This window comes from Cervus canadensis, chromosome 30, assembly GCF_019320065.1.
Source record: "Cervus canadensis isolate Bull #8, Minnesota chromosome 30, ASM1932006v1, whole genome shotgun sequence".
In the NCBI taxonomy this organism is placed as follows: Eukaryota; Metazoa; Chordata; class Mammalia; order Artiodactyla; family Cervidae; genus Cervus; species Cervus canadensis.
In genome coordinates, this window is record NC_057415.1 from 6,180,753 (window position 1) to 6,195,381 (window position 14,629).

General features: G+C 43.5%; 1 protein-coding gene across 2 annotated transcripts in view; it reads left to right on the top strand.

Moving 5' to 3' along the window:
* The window catches only part of DOCK5 (dedicator of cytokinesis 5), a 277,587-nt gene that overhangs the window by 85,766 nt on the left and 177,192 nt on the right, over positions 1 to 14,629 (top strand). For both annotated transcript variants that reach the window (XR_006266643.1, XM_043453375.1), the window contains exon 3: positions 14,174 to 14,214. Coding sequence is in view for 1 of the 2 variants with exons in the window: in XM_043453375.1 (XP_043309310.1) it covers positions 14,174 to 14,214 (41 nt within the window). In the remaining variant the exon portion in view is untranslated. The remainder of the gene's footprint in view (positions 1 to 14,173; positions 14,215 to 14,629) is intronic.

A 14,629-nucleotide genomic window follows, 5' to 3' on the forward strand; every position in this document is an offset into this window, starting at 1 on the left:
AAGAAAAAGGCCTAGAGGAAAGTTCAAAATCGATTGAGGGCAAATTGGCATTAGGTAGTTCTCTTGCTTTTATCTGGAGGGAGAAGCAATAGATGTTTCTGCTTTGCTCATGGTAATTTGAGTAATTTATGAGCTTTAAAAGCATGTTATGGAGACTTAAACATCATAAATTTTAACTCTCTGCTAGAGCCACCCCCATTTTATTCAACCCATGGAGGCAAATCATTCCATAGAAAGGGATGTTACAGCACAAAACAGAAGGAGACTCACAGACTTAGAAAACAGACTACGGCTGCTGGGGGTAAGGATGGGGGAAGGGATAGTTAGGGAGTTTGCGACAAACATGTACACACTGCTTTATTTAAAACAGATAACCAACAAGGACCTGCTGTCCAGCACAGGGAACTCTGCCCCGTGTTACGTGGCAGCCTGGATGGGAGGGGAGTTTGGGGGAGAATGGATTCGTGTATATGTGTGGCTGAGTCCCTTTGCTCTCCACCTGAAACTATCACAACAAAGTTAATTGGCTATACCCCCAATACAAAATAAAAAGTTAAAAAAAAAACAGAAGTGTTATAAGAGTGGAAACCCCAGTACCTATAAAACTTATGTGCCCCAAAGTAGTAGTAACTCTACCTAGCAATAGCAGGAGAACATCAGTTCTTTTCCTGGCCTCCTCCATGTATAATTCAGGCTACAAATAGGGATGGACAAGGCAAGACGGGATAATCTTGTTACAGATTATTCATCTAACCCTCATATTCTGTGTAGGCATCCTCAATGATTGTCTTTTGAACAAGAGTATTAAGTGTGTGCGCATTTATCTTTGGCAGTAGAAGTAGATTTTATTTTCTCTGAATGGGGTATAGTTGCTTTACAATGTTGTGTTAGTCTCTCCTGTTCAACGGTGCGTCAGCTGTGTGTACACTTACATCCTCTTGCTCTCGAGTCTCCCTCAACCCCCTGCCACGCCTGGAGGCCGTCACGGAGCAGGGAGCTGAGCTCCCCATGCCGTACGGCAGCCTCCCACTCGCTATCCACTTCACACATGTCAGTGTGTGTATGTCAGTGCTCTGTCCCCGTCCACCCCACCCCACGCCCCGTGTCCCTCCACCTGCGGGTCTATTCCTGCGCTGTGGATCAGTTTGTCTGTCCTTTTTTTGGACTCCAAATATTTGCATTCATATACAGTATTTGTTTTTCTCTTTCTGACTGACTTCATTATGTATGACAGACTCTAGGTCCATGCACATCTCTACAAAGCACCCAATTTCGTTCCTTTTTATGGCTGAGTAATGTGGCTCAGACAATAAAGAATCCATCTGCAATGCAGGAGACCTGTGTTCTACCCCTGGGTCAAGAAGATTCTCTGGATAAGGGAATGGCTACCCACTCCAGTATTCTTGCCTGGAGAATTCCATGGACAGAGGAGCCTAGCAGGATACAGTCTTTGGGGACGCTAAAGAGTTGAACAAGTGGGGTACAGTCTTTGGGGTCACTAAAGAGTTGAACACAACTGAGTGACTAACACTTGCACCTTTCAGTATTGCCAAATAGATTTTAAATTAGCTGTAACTAGCAATTTAGTTCACCTTCTAAGTGGCAGAAGCAGTGAACACTAAATTCCTGACTTTGAGTGCTTGTTCAGTTTTCACCATGCAGGACTAAGTATCTGTTACTATCACTGGAATTAAAGGATATGGGTCGGGAAGACTTTTTATTCTTTAAATGTCTTCCTGGCAGATTCATTGCCCACTGGGTGTTCAGCCAGGTCTTAGAGTCACCTAGTCTGGTGACCTCTGAGTTCCTTTGGGGCTGTATTCAGTCTCTGCTCAGGCCCTGGATGTTCAGCACCATGTTGTTTGGTTATTCTAGCCACTTGTCATATGGTTTTTCTATCACCCAAGTTGTCTCTTCTACTTTTTCTTGTTCTTTCCCTTAAGTCATGTTTTCTACTCTTTTCTTGGAGGAGGGAATTATTCTGTTGGAGAATAAAAGTATGTATTCTTATCAGCCCTCAGGGTGAAGCTTCTCCCAGCATGATTCCAGCATCTATATTGTTGCTGATAACTGCTCAGTCCTGTTTGACTCTTTGCAACCCCATGGACCGTAGCCCACCAGGCTTCTCTGTCCGTGGGATTCCCCAGGCAAGAATATCGGAGTGAGTTGCCATTTCCTTTTCCAGGGGTCCTTCTTAGCTCAGGGATCAGTTGCCAGTAATTTAATAATTTTGAGAGGTTCTGCTCCTCCTTGCAGGGAGCACAGACCCACACCTCAGAAATCAAGTGAATGAGAGCCCCATATATAGTCCCCTGCGGTCATTAGCATAGGAAGCGGATGGTGGCCCTGAGTGAAGAAGTGGATCCCTCTATTATGTCCTTGGGTTCTCAGTGCTCCAGCTTTGGCGTTTTCCCTTCCTCTCTATGCCAGGCATTGAACGAAGGGCTTTCATACACTGCATCGCAGTTCTAACAGTCCTGAGAGATCAGAGTTACAGATGCCTGTTCAATCAATGTGAATATCAAGACATTGAAGGCATTCACAAAGCTGTGAAATGGCAGAGGTCTCATTCTCACCAGGGGCCCCTGGAATCCAAAGAAGAGCATTCTTCACATTCCAAGGCCTTTGGGGAAACAGCATCTCTGTTTTGAACATAAGGTACAATTTGCCACAGAGGGTGAGGTTCTTTTGCTATTTGAATGACAGTCAGATGAGTTGCCCGCCACCACAAACGTATCAAGGGGAGCTCTCTCTGGACTTCTCTTCCTCTCTGGCTCTTCCACGCAAACCCGTCCTCTGGCTGGTGGTCTCCTGCCTGCCCCCTGACCCACGTCAGCCTCAGTGCAGGGTGCTACTCAGCCGTCCACACCCCTCCTCCCCGGCCTGTTTGCAGCAGCTGGCTTCCTCCAAGTGGGTAGGCGTGTCTGTTCTTTGGGAGCCTAGCAGAATCGTCTCCCCCTACATCCAGAGAGATTGGTCCCCCTCCTGCAGCCCACACACTCCGGGGAAGAATGACTAAGGTGGTGGGCAGTTGTCACCGACAGTGTGTCCAAGCCCCTCAGGTGTGGTAGGTGGGTCTCCAGACCAGGCAAGCAGAGAGGTCCCTGCAGGGGTCTCTGACGCCCACCAGCCTGTGGCAGTTTCTCCCTCGCTGTGTGTCTGTGGATGTATGGCTCAGGTCCTGGGCTGTGCCCTCCACCTGGGTTAGTGAAGGGGGCACATGGATCAGATTCAGCCATCTTTGGCTCTGACACTCTGGGAACGTCCCACGTGGTTTGTATTTCAGCTCTTCTGATGTTTTGCCACCAGGACTTTAAAAACAAATTAATTATTATGGTTGCACTAGGTCTTCATTGCTGCTCACAAGTTTTCTCTGGTTTCGGCCAGCAGAGGCAAGTCTTTGTTGCGGCGCCTGGGTTGCTCGTTGCAGTGGTTTCTCTTATTATAGAGCACAGTCCCAGTAGCTGTGGCTCATGGGCTTAGTTGTTCCCTGGCTTGTGTGATCTTCCATGACCAGGGATTGAACCTGTGTCCCCTGCATTGGCGGGTGGATTCTTAATCACCGGACTGCCAGGGACATCACACCAGGACTCAGTGTTGTCACCAGTCTTGGGTTCCACTTCAGCACTGTTGTTGGTCTTTTCACACCTTTCGTAGTGTCTTTTCACCCCTGGCTCTCTGGGTCCACAAAGTGGGGACCTGTGGTTCACAACATTGTAGCCTTGCTTGTTCATTTTTAGGAGGTGTTCCATTGAGGAATTTAGAGCAGGTTTCTAGGAGATCAGGCTGAAGGGAGCTTAGGTTCAGCACTGGGTCACACTGCAGGGCTTTCCTCACGTCACCTGACTTGTCCTCCTTGTGAAGTTTCACGTATTTCCAACACCTCTGCCCGGGATCAGGTTCCTGTCTTACGGGAGCCTCTGGTCCCCTTCAGAAATGAAGGCAGCCTTCACCTCTCACGTCTCATCCCAATGTCCTTCTCAGGAGGCAGTGGTGGTTTCATTGAAAAAGCAGTCTGCACTGGAGTTCCAGAATTCTTTCCATTGACAGATGGATGGATAAGGAAGTTGTGGTATGCATATACAATAGGATATTACTCAGCCATAAAAGGACGAAACTGACATCTGCAGAGATGTGGGTGGACTTAGCCTGTCATACAGAATGAAGTAAGTTAGATAGAAACAAGTATCATATATTAACATCATGTATGTGTGGGATCTAGGAAAATGGTCCTGGTGAACCTATTTGTAGGGAAGGAATAGACGTGGACACAGGGCCTGAGGGGAGAGTGGGACGAACTGGGAGAGTAACCCTGACATATACACACCCCCACGTGTAAAGTAGCTAGCTAGTGGGAGCCTGCCGTATAGCACAGGGAGCTTAGCTCAGTGCTCTGTGATAACCTAGAGGGATGCCGTGAGGGCTGGGGTGGGAGGAGGCTCAAGAGGGAGGGGATACATGTGTACACATAGCTGACTCATGTTGTTATACCGCATAAACTGACACAACATTGTAAAGCAATTATCTTCCAGTTTAAAAAAGCAGTCTGCACTGAAATTCCAGAAATCCTGGTTGACTAGACGTGCAAGTTTATTATGACTTCACCCTCCCCTGTCGCCTTCTGTTCTACTAGTAATTAGATTAGAAATTCTTCCAGATCAGGAGTGGGTGTATTGGAGTCCCAAATTCCTGAATCGGCATCCCCCACCCCCAGAACCTAGCATTGTTCCTTGTAAAAGCAGGCCTTCTTCAGTATATCCCATTTGATGAAATGATGCCTCATTCACAAACCTATATTCCTTTCTCTTCCATTTTGCAAATATTGGTGCTGATGGTAACAAAATCTAAGAGAAAGTTCCAGCAAGTTCATTGTTACTACAGAGGAAACTGCATGTGGCATCCATTTATTTCAGCTTGCTTGAACTGTTTGGGTAAGTTACAGAAAATTCCACCACAGAAGAGTGGAATTAGTGCCAGGAGCCAGAAGGACAAACAACTGTCAGGATTACCTTGCTTTAGAAAACAAAGAAAAGGCCACATCTAGCACATGGCACGGGAATGGGCAAACCAGAGTCAAGACGTTGATCAGACTGGAGGAGATCTTTTCCCTTCCTCTCGCTGAGCTTCAGAGGGTCTGTGAGTCGCAGACAGAGTGCCCAGTTTTGCAGGAGACATTTGGGTATGTCACCTCTCCGGTCTGTCGGCTGTAACTTGAATCTGCTCCTCCTGTGGGTCCACCGCCTGGACTAGGTCCCTGCATCTGTCTGAGGACGTGTGTGCTGTTGGAAAGAAGTTGTGTCATCACCATGTCTTGTGGGCAACCAGAGCAAACCTCTGTTAGCTGTGGAGTTGGGTTTTATGAGGGGAGGAGAAAGGAATGTTTTGGTGAAAGGATGTTTGAGAGATCAAAGCCTTCCTCCCTTGAAATGAATAGTTGACCCACTGGAGTCTGGCAGAGCTGATGAGCACAGAACCAGGATGGAGACCCAGGCCTTTGGGTTTCAGTGAGTCTTTCTCATAAGAAGTGGTGTCTCTTCTGTCCCTGGCCTCCCAGGCAGGTGCTCGGGCCCCACCCTGCTCTGCCACTGGGTATGGGATCTCGGAGAGAAGAGAAGGATGTCTCAGACCTTGCAGTCAGTCTTGCCCCAGAGGAGCAGATTTAGGGGGTCCTCCATCAGTCTGTTCTATCTGTGGCCATTAACTCTAGGAATTCTCTTTCTCGTTAATACATTCATCCGAAATGTATTGAGTGTCTGCTGTGTTCCAGGTACCATAAAGACACGACTCTTTCTTGTTCATTCAAGAAACAAAAGACGGAACAAAAGACCGCCCCGCCATCTTTCTTTTCCGCTGACTTGCTGCACTTGTGTCTGTGGAGTTTATATTGAGAGGACTCTGTGGCCAAGCTCCCACACCCCCTGCACCCCCCATTCCCACCGGGAGCAGTGAGGGGGCAGTCAGCTATGAAGTATGCCCTAGGAAGCCCATGTTCAGATCCTCATCTTAGCTAGTAAGTCACTGCTTGACTCTGGACAGCCTTTTCAGTTCCTTGCCTGAGTTTCCTCTTTTTCGAGGTGAGGCTGTTAAATTTCTGTGAACTCAGTTCTTTGGAGCTCAGACTTCCAGCAGTTACTGCACGTGCCTGACCTGGATGACCGATTGTCTCACAAAACGATACGGAAGAATAGAATTGCCTCTGACTGTCTTTGCATCCTTTTGCTGTCTGCCTTTGAATTTAGTTTCAAAAGCCCCACTGAGATGGTCCTTGCATTCAGAAAGTGGACTTCCTGAGCCCCAGTGACTCTGGGCTGCCTTCAGACAAAGATGTAGCAACGAAGTCCAGTAGAGGTTTGCCCCGCTTCCCAGCTTCCCTCTGGGGGGGAACCTCAGGTTTGTCTCTGAGGGACACTCACTGGGAACGGGAGGACAGGCCGTGGCCGTGGAAACCTGACAGGCTCACCTGGAACCTTCGACCTTGGCCTACTTAACTCTGCTTCACCCAGCGAGCTACCAGGCCAGTGACACGTAAACAAAAACCAACAGGATGTAGCCCCGGCTCTTCCTCCGTCAGGATGGCCTAGCCGTGTGAGGCACAGACCTGCCTTCAGAATCCTCTGGAGGTGTGGGTTTGAATCCCACTCCTGACCAGCCAGGCTTTGGGCTTCCCTCATGGCTCAGCAGAAAAGAATCTGCCTACAATGCAGGAGACCTGGGTTTGATCCCTGGGTTGGGAAGATTCCCTAGAGAAGGGAATGGCAACCCACTCCAGTATTCTTGCCTGGAGAATCCCACAGACAGAGGAGCCTGGCTGGCTACACTGCCCAAAGAAGGTGCATAGAAACCATGGCTCCCTATCTCTTTCTTGCCTTTAATTCCTGGGAAGGTCAAAAATTATGATTGTACAACAGTGTGAATGTACTTAATGCCAATGAACTGTGTACTTTCAAATAGGTAAAATGTTAAAATTCATGTTATGTATATTTTACTACAATAAAAATAATTTATTGATGGAGGGAGCAGAGAGGAAACAGATTTATTCTGGGACTGCAAAATGAGAGATTTTACAAAATGCTTCATGCTTCATGCCTTACACATGTAAATGATGCTTTTATGGTTCAAAAAAAAAATCTTCCAGTCAGTAACTGCCTTCATCATATTCATAACCCTGCCTCTGTGTGCCAAGTGTCTCCAAGCATTACCATTAAAGGACCTTTTGTATTTCATTATTTGTTTACAGTCTATTTCCTTCCTCCTTGAAGACAGTGTCTGGCATGCTAGGGTTGAATAAGTGTTTTATGTATAATAAATGAATGACCACATTAGCAGTGTGAATCCTCAGCAGAGAGAATTTTCTGTCCACGCATGCTGAAGTAACCCACCTCCACTTGTCACTTTTTTTTTTGTTTAAATTGAAGTATAGTTGATTTACAGTGTTGTGTTAGCCTCAAGTATACAGCAGAGTGATTCAGTTAAAAAGAATATCCATGTATATTTACTGTTTTTCACATTCTTTTCCATTTTTAGGTTATTGTAAAATATTGAATATAGTCCCCTGTTCTAGACAATAGGTCCTTGTTTGTTATCTATTTTATGTGTGATGGTGGTGGTGGTGGTGGTGGTGGTTTAGTTGATAAGTCGTGTCCGACTCTTGTGATCCCATTCGCCTGCCAGGCTCCTCTGTCCATGGGATTCTCCAGGCAAGAATACTGGAGTGGGTTGCCATTTCCTTCTCCAGGGGATCTTCCCGACCCAGGAATCAAACCCAGGTCTCCTGCATTGCAGGCAGATGATTTACCAACTGAGCTATGAGGTGTGGTAGTGTGTAATGTTAATCCCTAACTCCTACTGATTTATCCCTCCTTCCTACCTTTCCCCATTGGTAAACACAAATTTGTTTTCTAAATCTGTGAGTCTGTCCCTGTTTTTGTAAATAGGTTCATTTGCATCATTTTTTAGACTCCACATGTTTATTTGGGATTTCCTGGTGACTCAGACCATAAAGAATCTACCCGCAGTGCAGGAGACCCAGGTTTGATCCCTGGGTCAGGAAGATCCCCTGGAGAAAGGAATGGCTACCCACTCCAGTATTTTTGCCTGGAGAATCCCATGGGCAGAGGAAGCTGGCAGGCTACAGTCTATGGTGTTGCAAAGAGTCGGATATGGTTGATCGACTAATACCATTTATAAGTAATGTCATATATTTATCTTTCTCTGACTTCACTTAGTATGATCTCTGGGTCCACCCATGTTGCTACAAGTGGCTTTGTTTCATTCTTTATTATGGCTGAGTAATATTCCACTGTCTATATAAACGACATCATCTTTATCCATTCATTTGTTCATAGACACTTAGGTTGCTTCCATGTCTTGGCTGCTCTGAATAGTGTGGCAGTGAATGTCAGGGGACATTGTCACTCTTTCTCTAATAACTTTTAGCCCTTGATGAAATGACTTTTTTCATTCCCTGGTGTGTTCACATGTTTGTTTCTCTCTTCCCGTTAAAAAATGAGACCAAGTAGGACAAAGATGATATAGGTCTTGCTCTCCTAAGCATCTTTTTGTTGAATGAGTAAATGAATCTCCAATCTGGATTGAATTTTTGGAAATAGCAGTACTCGTTCAGAATCAGTTTCAGAGCCCCAAACAAGGAAGATGAACAATGTCATTGGAGAGACATAATACAAAGTAAAAACAATGGAGAAATCGGAGTAAAAACTCTGATTTTTCACATGTGGCTGAAACTGGTTTCAAGGTACTTTCCAACAAAAATGTTCAGTGATACTTAAGCAATGCCTTTATTGTTGAATTCTGTGTCACTTTGAGGTGGATACTTCGTAATGTTCCTTTGATCAGTTCAGTTCAGTTGCTCAGTCATGTCCAACTCTTTGCAACCCCATGGACTGCAGCACACCAGGCTTCCCTGTCCATCACCAGCTTCTGGAGCTTGGTCCAACTCATGTCCATTGAGTTGGTGATGCCATCCAACTATCTCATCCTCTGTTGTCCCCTTCTCCTCCTGCCTTCAATCTTTCCCAGCATCAGAGTCTTTTCCAAGGAATCAGATCTTTGCATTAGGTGGCTAAAGTATTGGAGTTTCAGATTCAGCATCATTCCTTCCAGTGAATATTCAGCACTGATTTCCTTTAGGATTAACTGGTTGAATCTCCTTGTAGTCCAACGAACTCTCAAGAGTCTTCTCCAGCACTACAGTTCAAAAGCATCAATTCTTCAGCGCTCAGCTTTCTTTATAGTCCAACTCTCACATCCATACACAACTACTGGAAAGCCATAGCTTTGACTAAATGGACCTATGTCAGCAAAGTAATGTCTCTGCTTTTTAATATGCTGTCTAGGTTGGCTATGGAGAAGGAAATGGCACCCCACTCCAGTACTCTTGCCTGGAAAATCCCATGGATGGAGGACCCTGGTGGGCTACAGTCCATGGGGTCTCAAAGAGTTGGACATGACCGAGCGACTTCACTTTCACTTTCCCATAGGCTAGCATCTCCTCTTTGGTTTCTGTATCTGCCTGGGTTTCTACTTTTTGTGAGAATATTCTGAAGGCAAGCTCATGGATTCCACATACCTAGGTTGGTCATAGCTTTTCTTCCAAGGAGCAAGCATCTTTTAATTTCATGGCTGCAGTCACCATCTGCAGTGATTTTGGAGCCCCAAAAAATAAAGTCTGACACTGTTTCCCCATCTGTTTGCCATGAAGTGACAGGACCGGATGCCATGATCTTAGTTTTCTGAATGTTGAATTTTAAGCCAACTTTTTCACTCCCCTCTTTTACTTTCATCAAGAGTCTCTTTAGTTCTTCTTTGCTTTGTGCCAAAAGGGTGGTGTCATCTGCATATCTGAGGTTATTTATATTTCTCCTGGAAATGTTGATTCCAGCTTGTGCTTCATCCAAACCGGCATTTCGCATGCTATACTCTGCATAGAAGTTAAATAAGCAGGGTGACAATATACAGCCTTGACATACTCCTTTCCCAATTTGGAACCAGTTCGTTGTTGCATGTCCGCTTCTAACTGTTGTTTCTTGACCTGCATACAGGTTTCTCAGGAGGCAGGTCAGGTGGTCTTGTATTCCCATCTCTTGAAGAATTTTCCAGAGTTTGTTGTGATCCACACAGTCAAAGGCTTAGGCTTAGTCAATAAAGCAGTAGTAGATGTTTTTCTGAAACTCTCTTCCTTTTTTGATGATTCAGCAGATGTTGGCAATTTGATCTCTGGTTCCTCTGCCTTTTCTAAATCCAGTTTGAACATCTGGAAGTTCACGGTTCACGTACTGTTGAAGCCTGGCTTGGAGAATTTTGAGCATTACTTAGCCTAGCATGTGAGATGAGTGCAATTGTGCGGTAGTTTGGACATTCTTCGGCATTGTCTTTCTTTGGGACTGAAATGAAATGACCTTTTCTGGTTCCGTGGCCACTGCTGAATTTTCCAGATTTGCTGACACATTCAGTGCAGCTCTTTAGAGCATCATCTTTTAGGATGTGAAATAGCTCAACTGGAATTCCATCACCTCCGCTAGCTTTGTTCGTAGCTTTTTGTTCCTTTGATAAGTTTACATTTTTTAATGTTTTTAGAAATTGCAGCGCACTGTATATACAGTGAAATATACTCATGTTAGGTACAATTCAAGTAATTTAGATAGATTGAGTGCACAACATGTGCCTAATGCTCCAGTCAAGATACAGAGCACTCCCCATGCTCCAGAAAGTTCCGTCACCTTCTTCTGTGCAATTCCCACCTTCAAAAACAAAAAACAACTGTTCTAATTTAGATCACCATGGATTAATTAGTTTGTCTGCCCTTCAGCTTTATGTAAATGGAATTATGCATGTCTGTTTAGTTTCTTTCATTCTGCATAATGTTTTTTAGGTTCACCCATGATGTTGTGTATAGCTGTAGTTCATTCCATTTTATCATGTCCCATGTTGCTAATTATTTTCTGCCATGTGCTCTCCTTGAGTGCTTTTAGCTAGCTCTGTCATCCTTTGAGATCATCATATATATCATATTTTATGTTAGAGCGTAATCTTTGTAATAACTCTTGTTCTCCACTCCACCATGGTATCTAAACTAGTGCTTAATAAATATTTATTGAATGGTTGTATGTAGAGGGGGTGAAGAGCCGAGTAAGGGACCTGTCCTATGGGAGCCAGAAAGTGGGCAGTGGCCAGAGATGCATTTGGACAGGTGAGGCGAAATGGAGCAGGTGATGATGAAATCTTGGCTGATAGAGATTATCTGAGAAACCAGCTTAAGTAAGTGACTTTGACAATGGAATTAGGGACACTCTCTGATATTTTTAAATTGGAGGGGGCAGTTTTATTATGGATTGGGTCAGCCCCGGGAAAATAGAAATGATTCTTTTCCCAAACCAATCAACCTTTCGCATAGAATCACTTTTTTTTTTTTTTTGCTGCACTGTGGCTTGTAGGATCTTAGCTCCCCAACCAGGGATTGAACCCAGGCCTCGTCAGTGAAAGTGTGGAGTCCTAACCACTGTACTGCCAGGGAAGTCCCTGCAGAGAATCACTTTTGAAGTTCCCCATGGTTGCCAGAAACTTGCTTTTTGAGATTGTCATTTCACCTAAAATAAAAGTGAGATTGTCATTTCACTTAAACCTCTGGACTTACCATCCCTCCACCATTCCCTTCATTTTTAAGACAGCAACTGAGATTCCAACCAGTTCACACGACTCATTGATTATGGCTGCTTGTTGATAACGCTTTCATCAGGCCAGTAGCGTACTGTTTTTAACTGTAATAATCTTGCTTTAGGTGTTGGCATTAATTGGAAATTCATATTCTCACTTGTATCACAACTCTGGTTTGTAATGTGGAAATGAGCAAGTATACTCTTGGACTATTACCATTTCCCTTGGATTTATTAGCAGCTGAATTTATAAAGTCTTCAGCATGTATGATGAATACTCCAGAAACAGACAGTGTTCTGCCGGTACCCAATGCCATGGAATGTGAGTGTTCATTTTGTAGAATTGAGCATGGTGATCTTGAGTCTTTAGAGGGAGTTGTACACACACCACAGTTGTAGAGAAGACTTTGTTGTTGCTTAGTCACTAAGACGTGTCTGACTCTTTGCGATCGCATGGACTGTAGCCTGCCAGGCTCCTCTGTTCATGGGATTTTTCAGGCAAGAGTGGGTTGCCATTCCCTAGAGAAGGCTTAGGAGGTTTAAAAAAAAAATTCTCTGATGGATAGCTGTGCAAAAACACCGTTTACAAAAGTATTGGTAAGTTCCCTTCTGAAAGTGAACCTAGTCTGTGGTACAATATCTTGGTTTTATAGGACATAAAGAGATGAAAACTGCTTGGAAGAGACTAAAGTCTTGTTTCCATGTCTTGGCTATTGTAAGTATAGTCAATATCCTATAATAAACTATAATGGAAAGGAGTATTAGAAAGAACATATACACACAGATACACATATATAAATGTATACATAACTACATCACTTTGTTGTACACCAGAAATTAACACATTGTAAACCAACTACACTTCAAAAAAAATTTTTTTTTTAATTTCATGCATCTGCTAATAGATCTCTTCTATAATTTGTTCTATATAAAATCATCCAACACTGGACACAAACTATTTTGGATATATTAGGGAGCTGAATTTACCTTCTTGAAGCATAGAGTTATTAATATTTTCACAAATTTTAAACTGTCAGCATTCAAAAGTGTTAAGGATTTTCCTATTTTTAACTGGTTAGAATGGGGTATTATGCTGTGGACTGGTTATAGATTTGCATCAAAGCCCATGATTGACAAAAAAATATCTGAACAGGGAACACCACTCCTAATTAAAGATACCAGTCCACCGCATAATATCCTGTGTTATTTCTGACTTCACGTAGCTCGATAATCTCTAGGCCCATCCATTGCTGCTTTATGACTGGGCAGTATTCTGTTCTGTATATGAAGCTCATTTGCTTTATCCATTCATTTGTCGATGGATATTTAGGTTGCTTCCATGTCTTGGCTATTGTAAGCAGTGCTGCTGTGAACATTGGGATGCATGTGTGTGTTCCAATTATGATTTTGTCCAGAAACAGTATGCCTGAAGTTTCCATTATGGCTGGCCTGTACTCATTGTGTGTTTATGGCTGCTTTATACATCTGGACTGCTGACAAGGTTTACTTAGGCAGAATAACCACTCTAATGCCTCATGGTTATAGGGAATGAGCAAAATTATCAGTGAATTACCTATATTAGGTATTCAATAAATATTCATTATCCACTATCTATTTATGGATAGATTAAATTACATACTCCCTTTATAAGATAGAGGGTGGGAAAACAGCCATAGGAATATGTGTATCGATTGGAATTTTTAGAAGGAAGTTAAAAACTTTACTTAAAGCCTTGTTAAGCAAACACATAAAATCTTTTTATGTAGAGGAGTATTGCAGCATTGCCAAGAATTGTTTAAAGTGTTGTTTTATTTGTTTCAGTTTGTTTTTAGGTGTAAATATACATAAGGTTTGATATATACATACATATATGTATATATATAAGGTGTGTATATATATATATATATATATATATATATATATAAAAGGTTTGCTACTCTGATTTAAAATTGTTCCAGAATATTGGTTCTTATCCTGGGAGAGAGGGGCATGGGGGTGGGAGAGAAAGCAAGAAGGAGAGAATATATATAAATTACTTAAAAATATCTATTTTAGTAGTATAAGGTAACTCACAGAATGTATATAAATGGATGAAAGTTCATGTTCATTCATGCAAAAGCATTTAGTGAATGACTGGAAGGGATTAAGGTGTTAAGAGACTGAGCTGTCTTCCATCTTGTTATTTATTTATTTGGTCCTTTCTCCAAAGGAGAAGTAACGAGGCGTGATTCTAAGTGAATTTTAAATCCTTTAGTTATCAAGACAATGCAGCTCTGAAATAAATCTAGATTTTTACTGTATAATAAATGAAAATGTTCATGTTGTCTGCTAGAGGTCTCCTGAACTCCATGTCCACACCCAAACCATGGGCTTCGCTGGTGGCTCAGACGGTAAAGAGTCTGCCTACAATGCAGGAGACCCGGGTTATGAGGATGTATGTTGCTAATGTCTGTGTGTTGTCCCAGATAACATACTCAATTCTGTCTTCTCTTCTTCCCTGACAGGTTGGTACAGAGGATACACTCTCCAAAATAAATCTAAAAAGGTATGGCTTATGGTTCAGTGTTCTACTTAGAAATCTACTGTCTGCCAGTCTTGTGTTGTCTGATCTGACCCATTATCTGCTGTCTGTGGGCCCAGTTTGCTTTCTCTTTGACGGCTGTTCTGTGGATTCAAAAGCAAATTGTCTGACCTCACTGTTCAGGTAAAAGAGTCCAAGTCCCTTGGCTGTATTTCCCACCAGCCAACTCAAGGATAAAAGCTGGAGGTGAATTTGACACCCCGGGTAGGGCCTCTGCAGGCTTTCTGGTCGCTTGAGCTGAGCAATGTGGTCATCTAGGGATGGTGCTCTGTATCAGAGGAGGGGGGAACTGCTCTGTTTACCCTTTAGTTCCCGTGCTGAAATCCCAGAACCACAGGGTCTCCCCATTTCCACCTGACTCTTTCCTTTTTTATAAAAT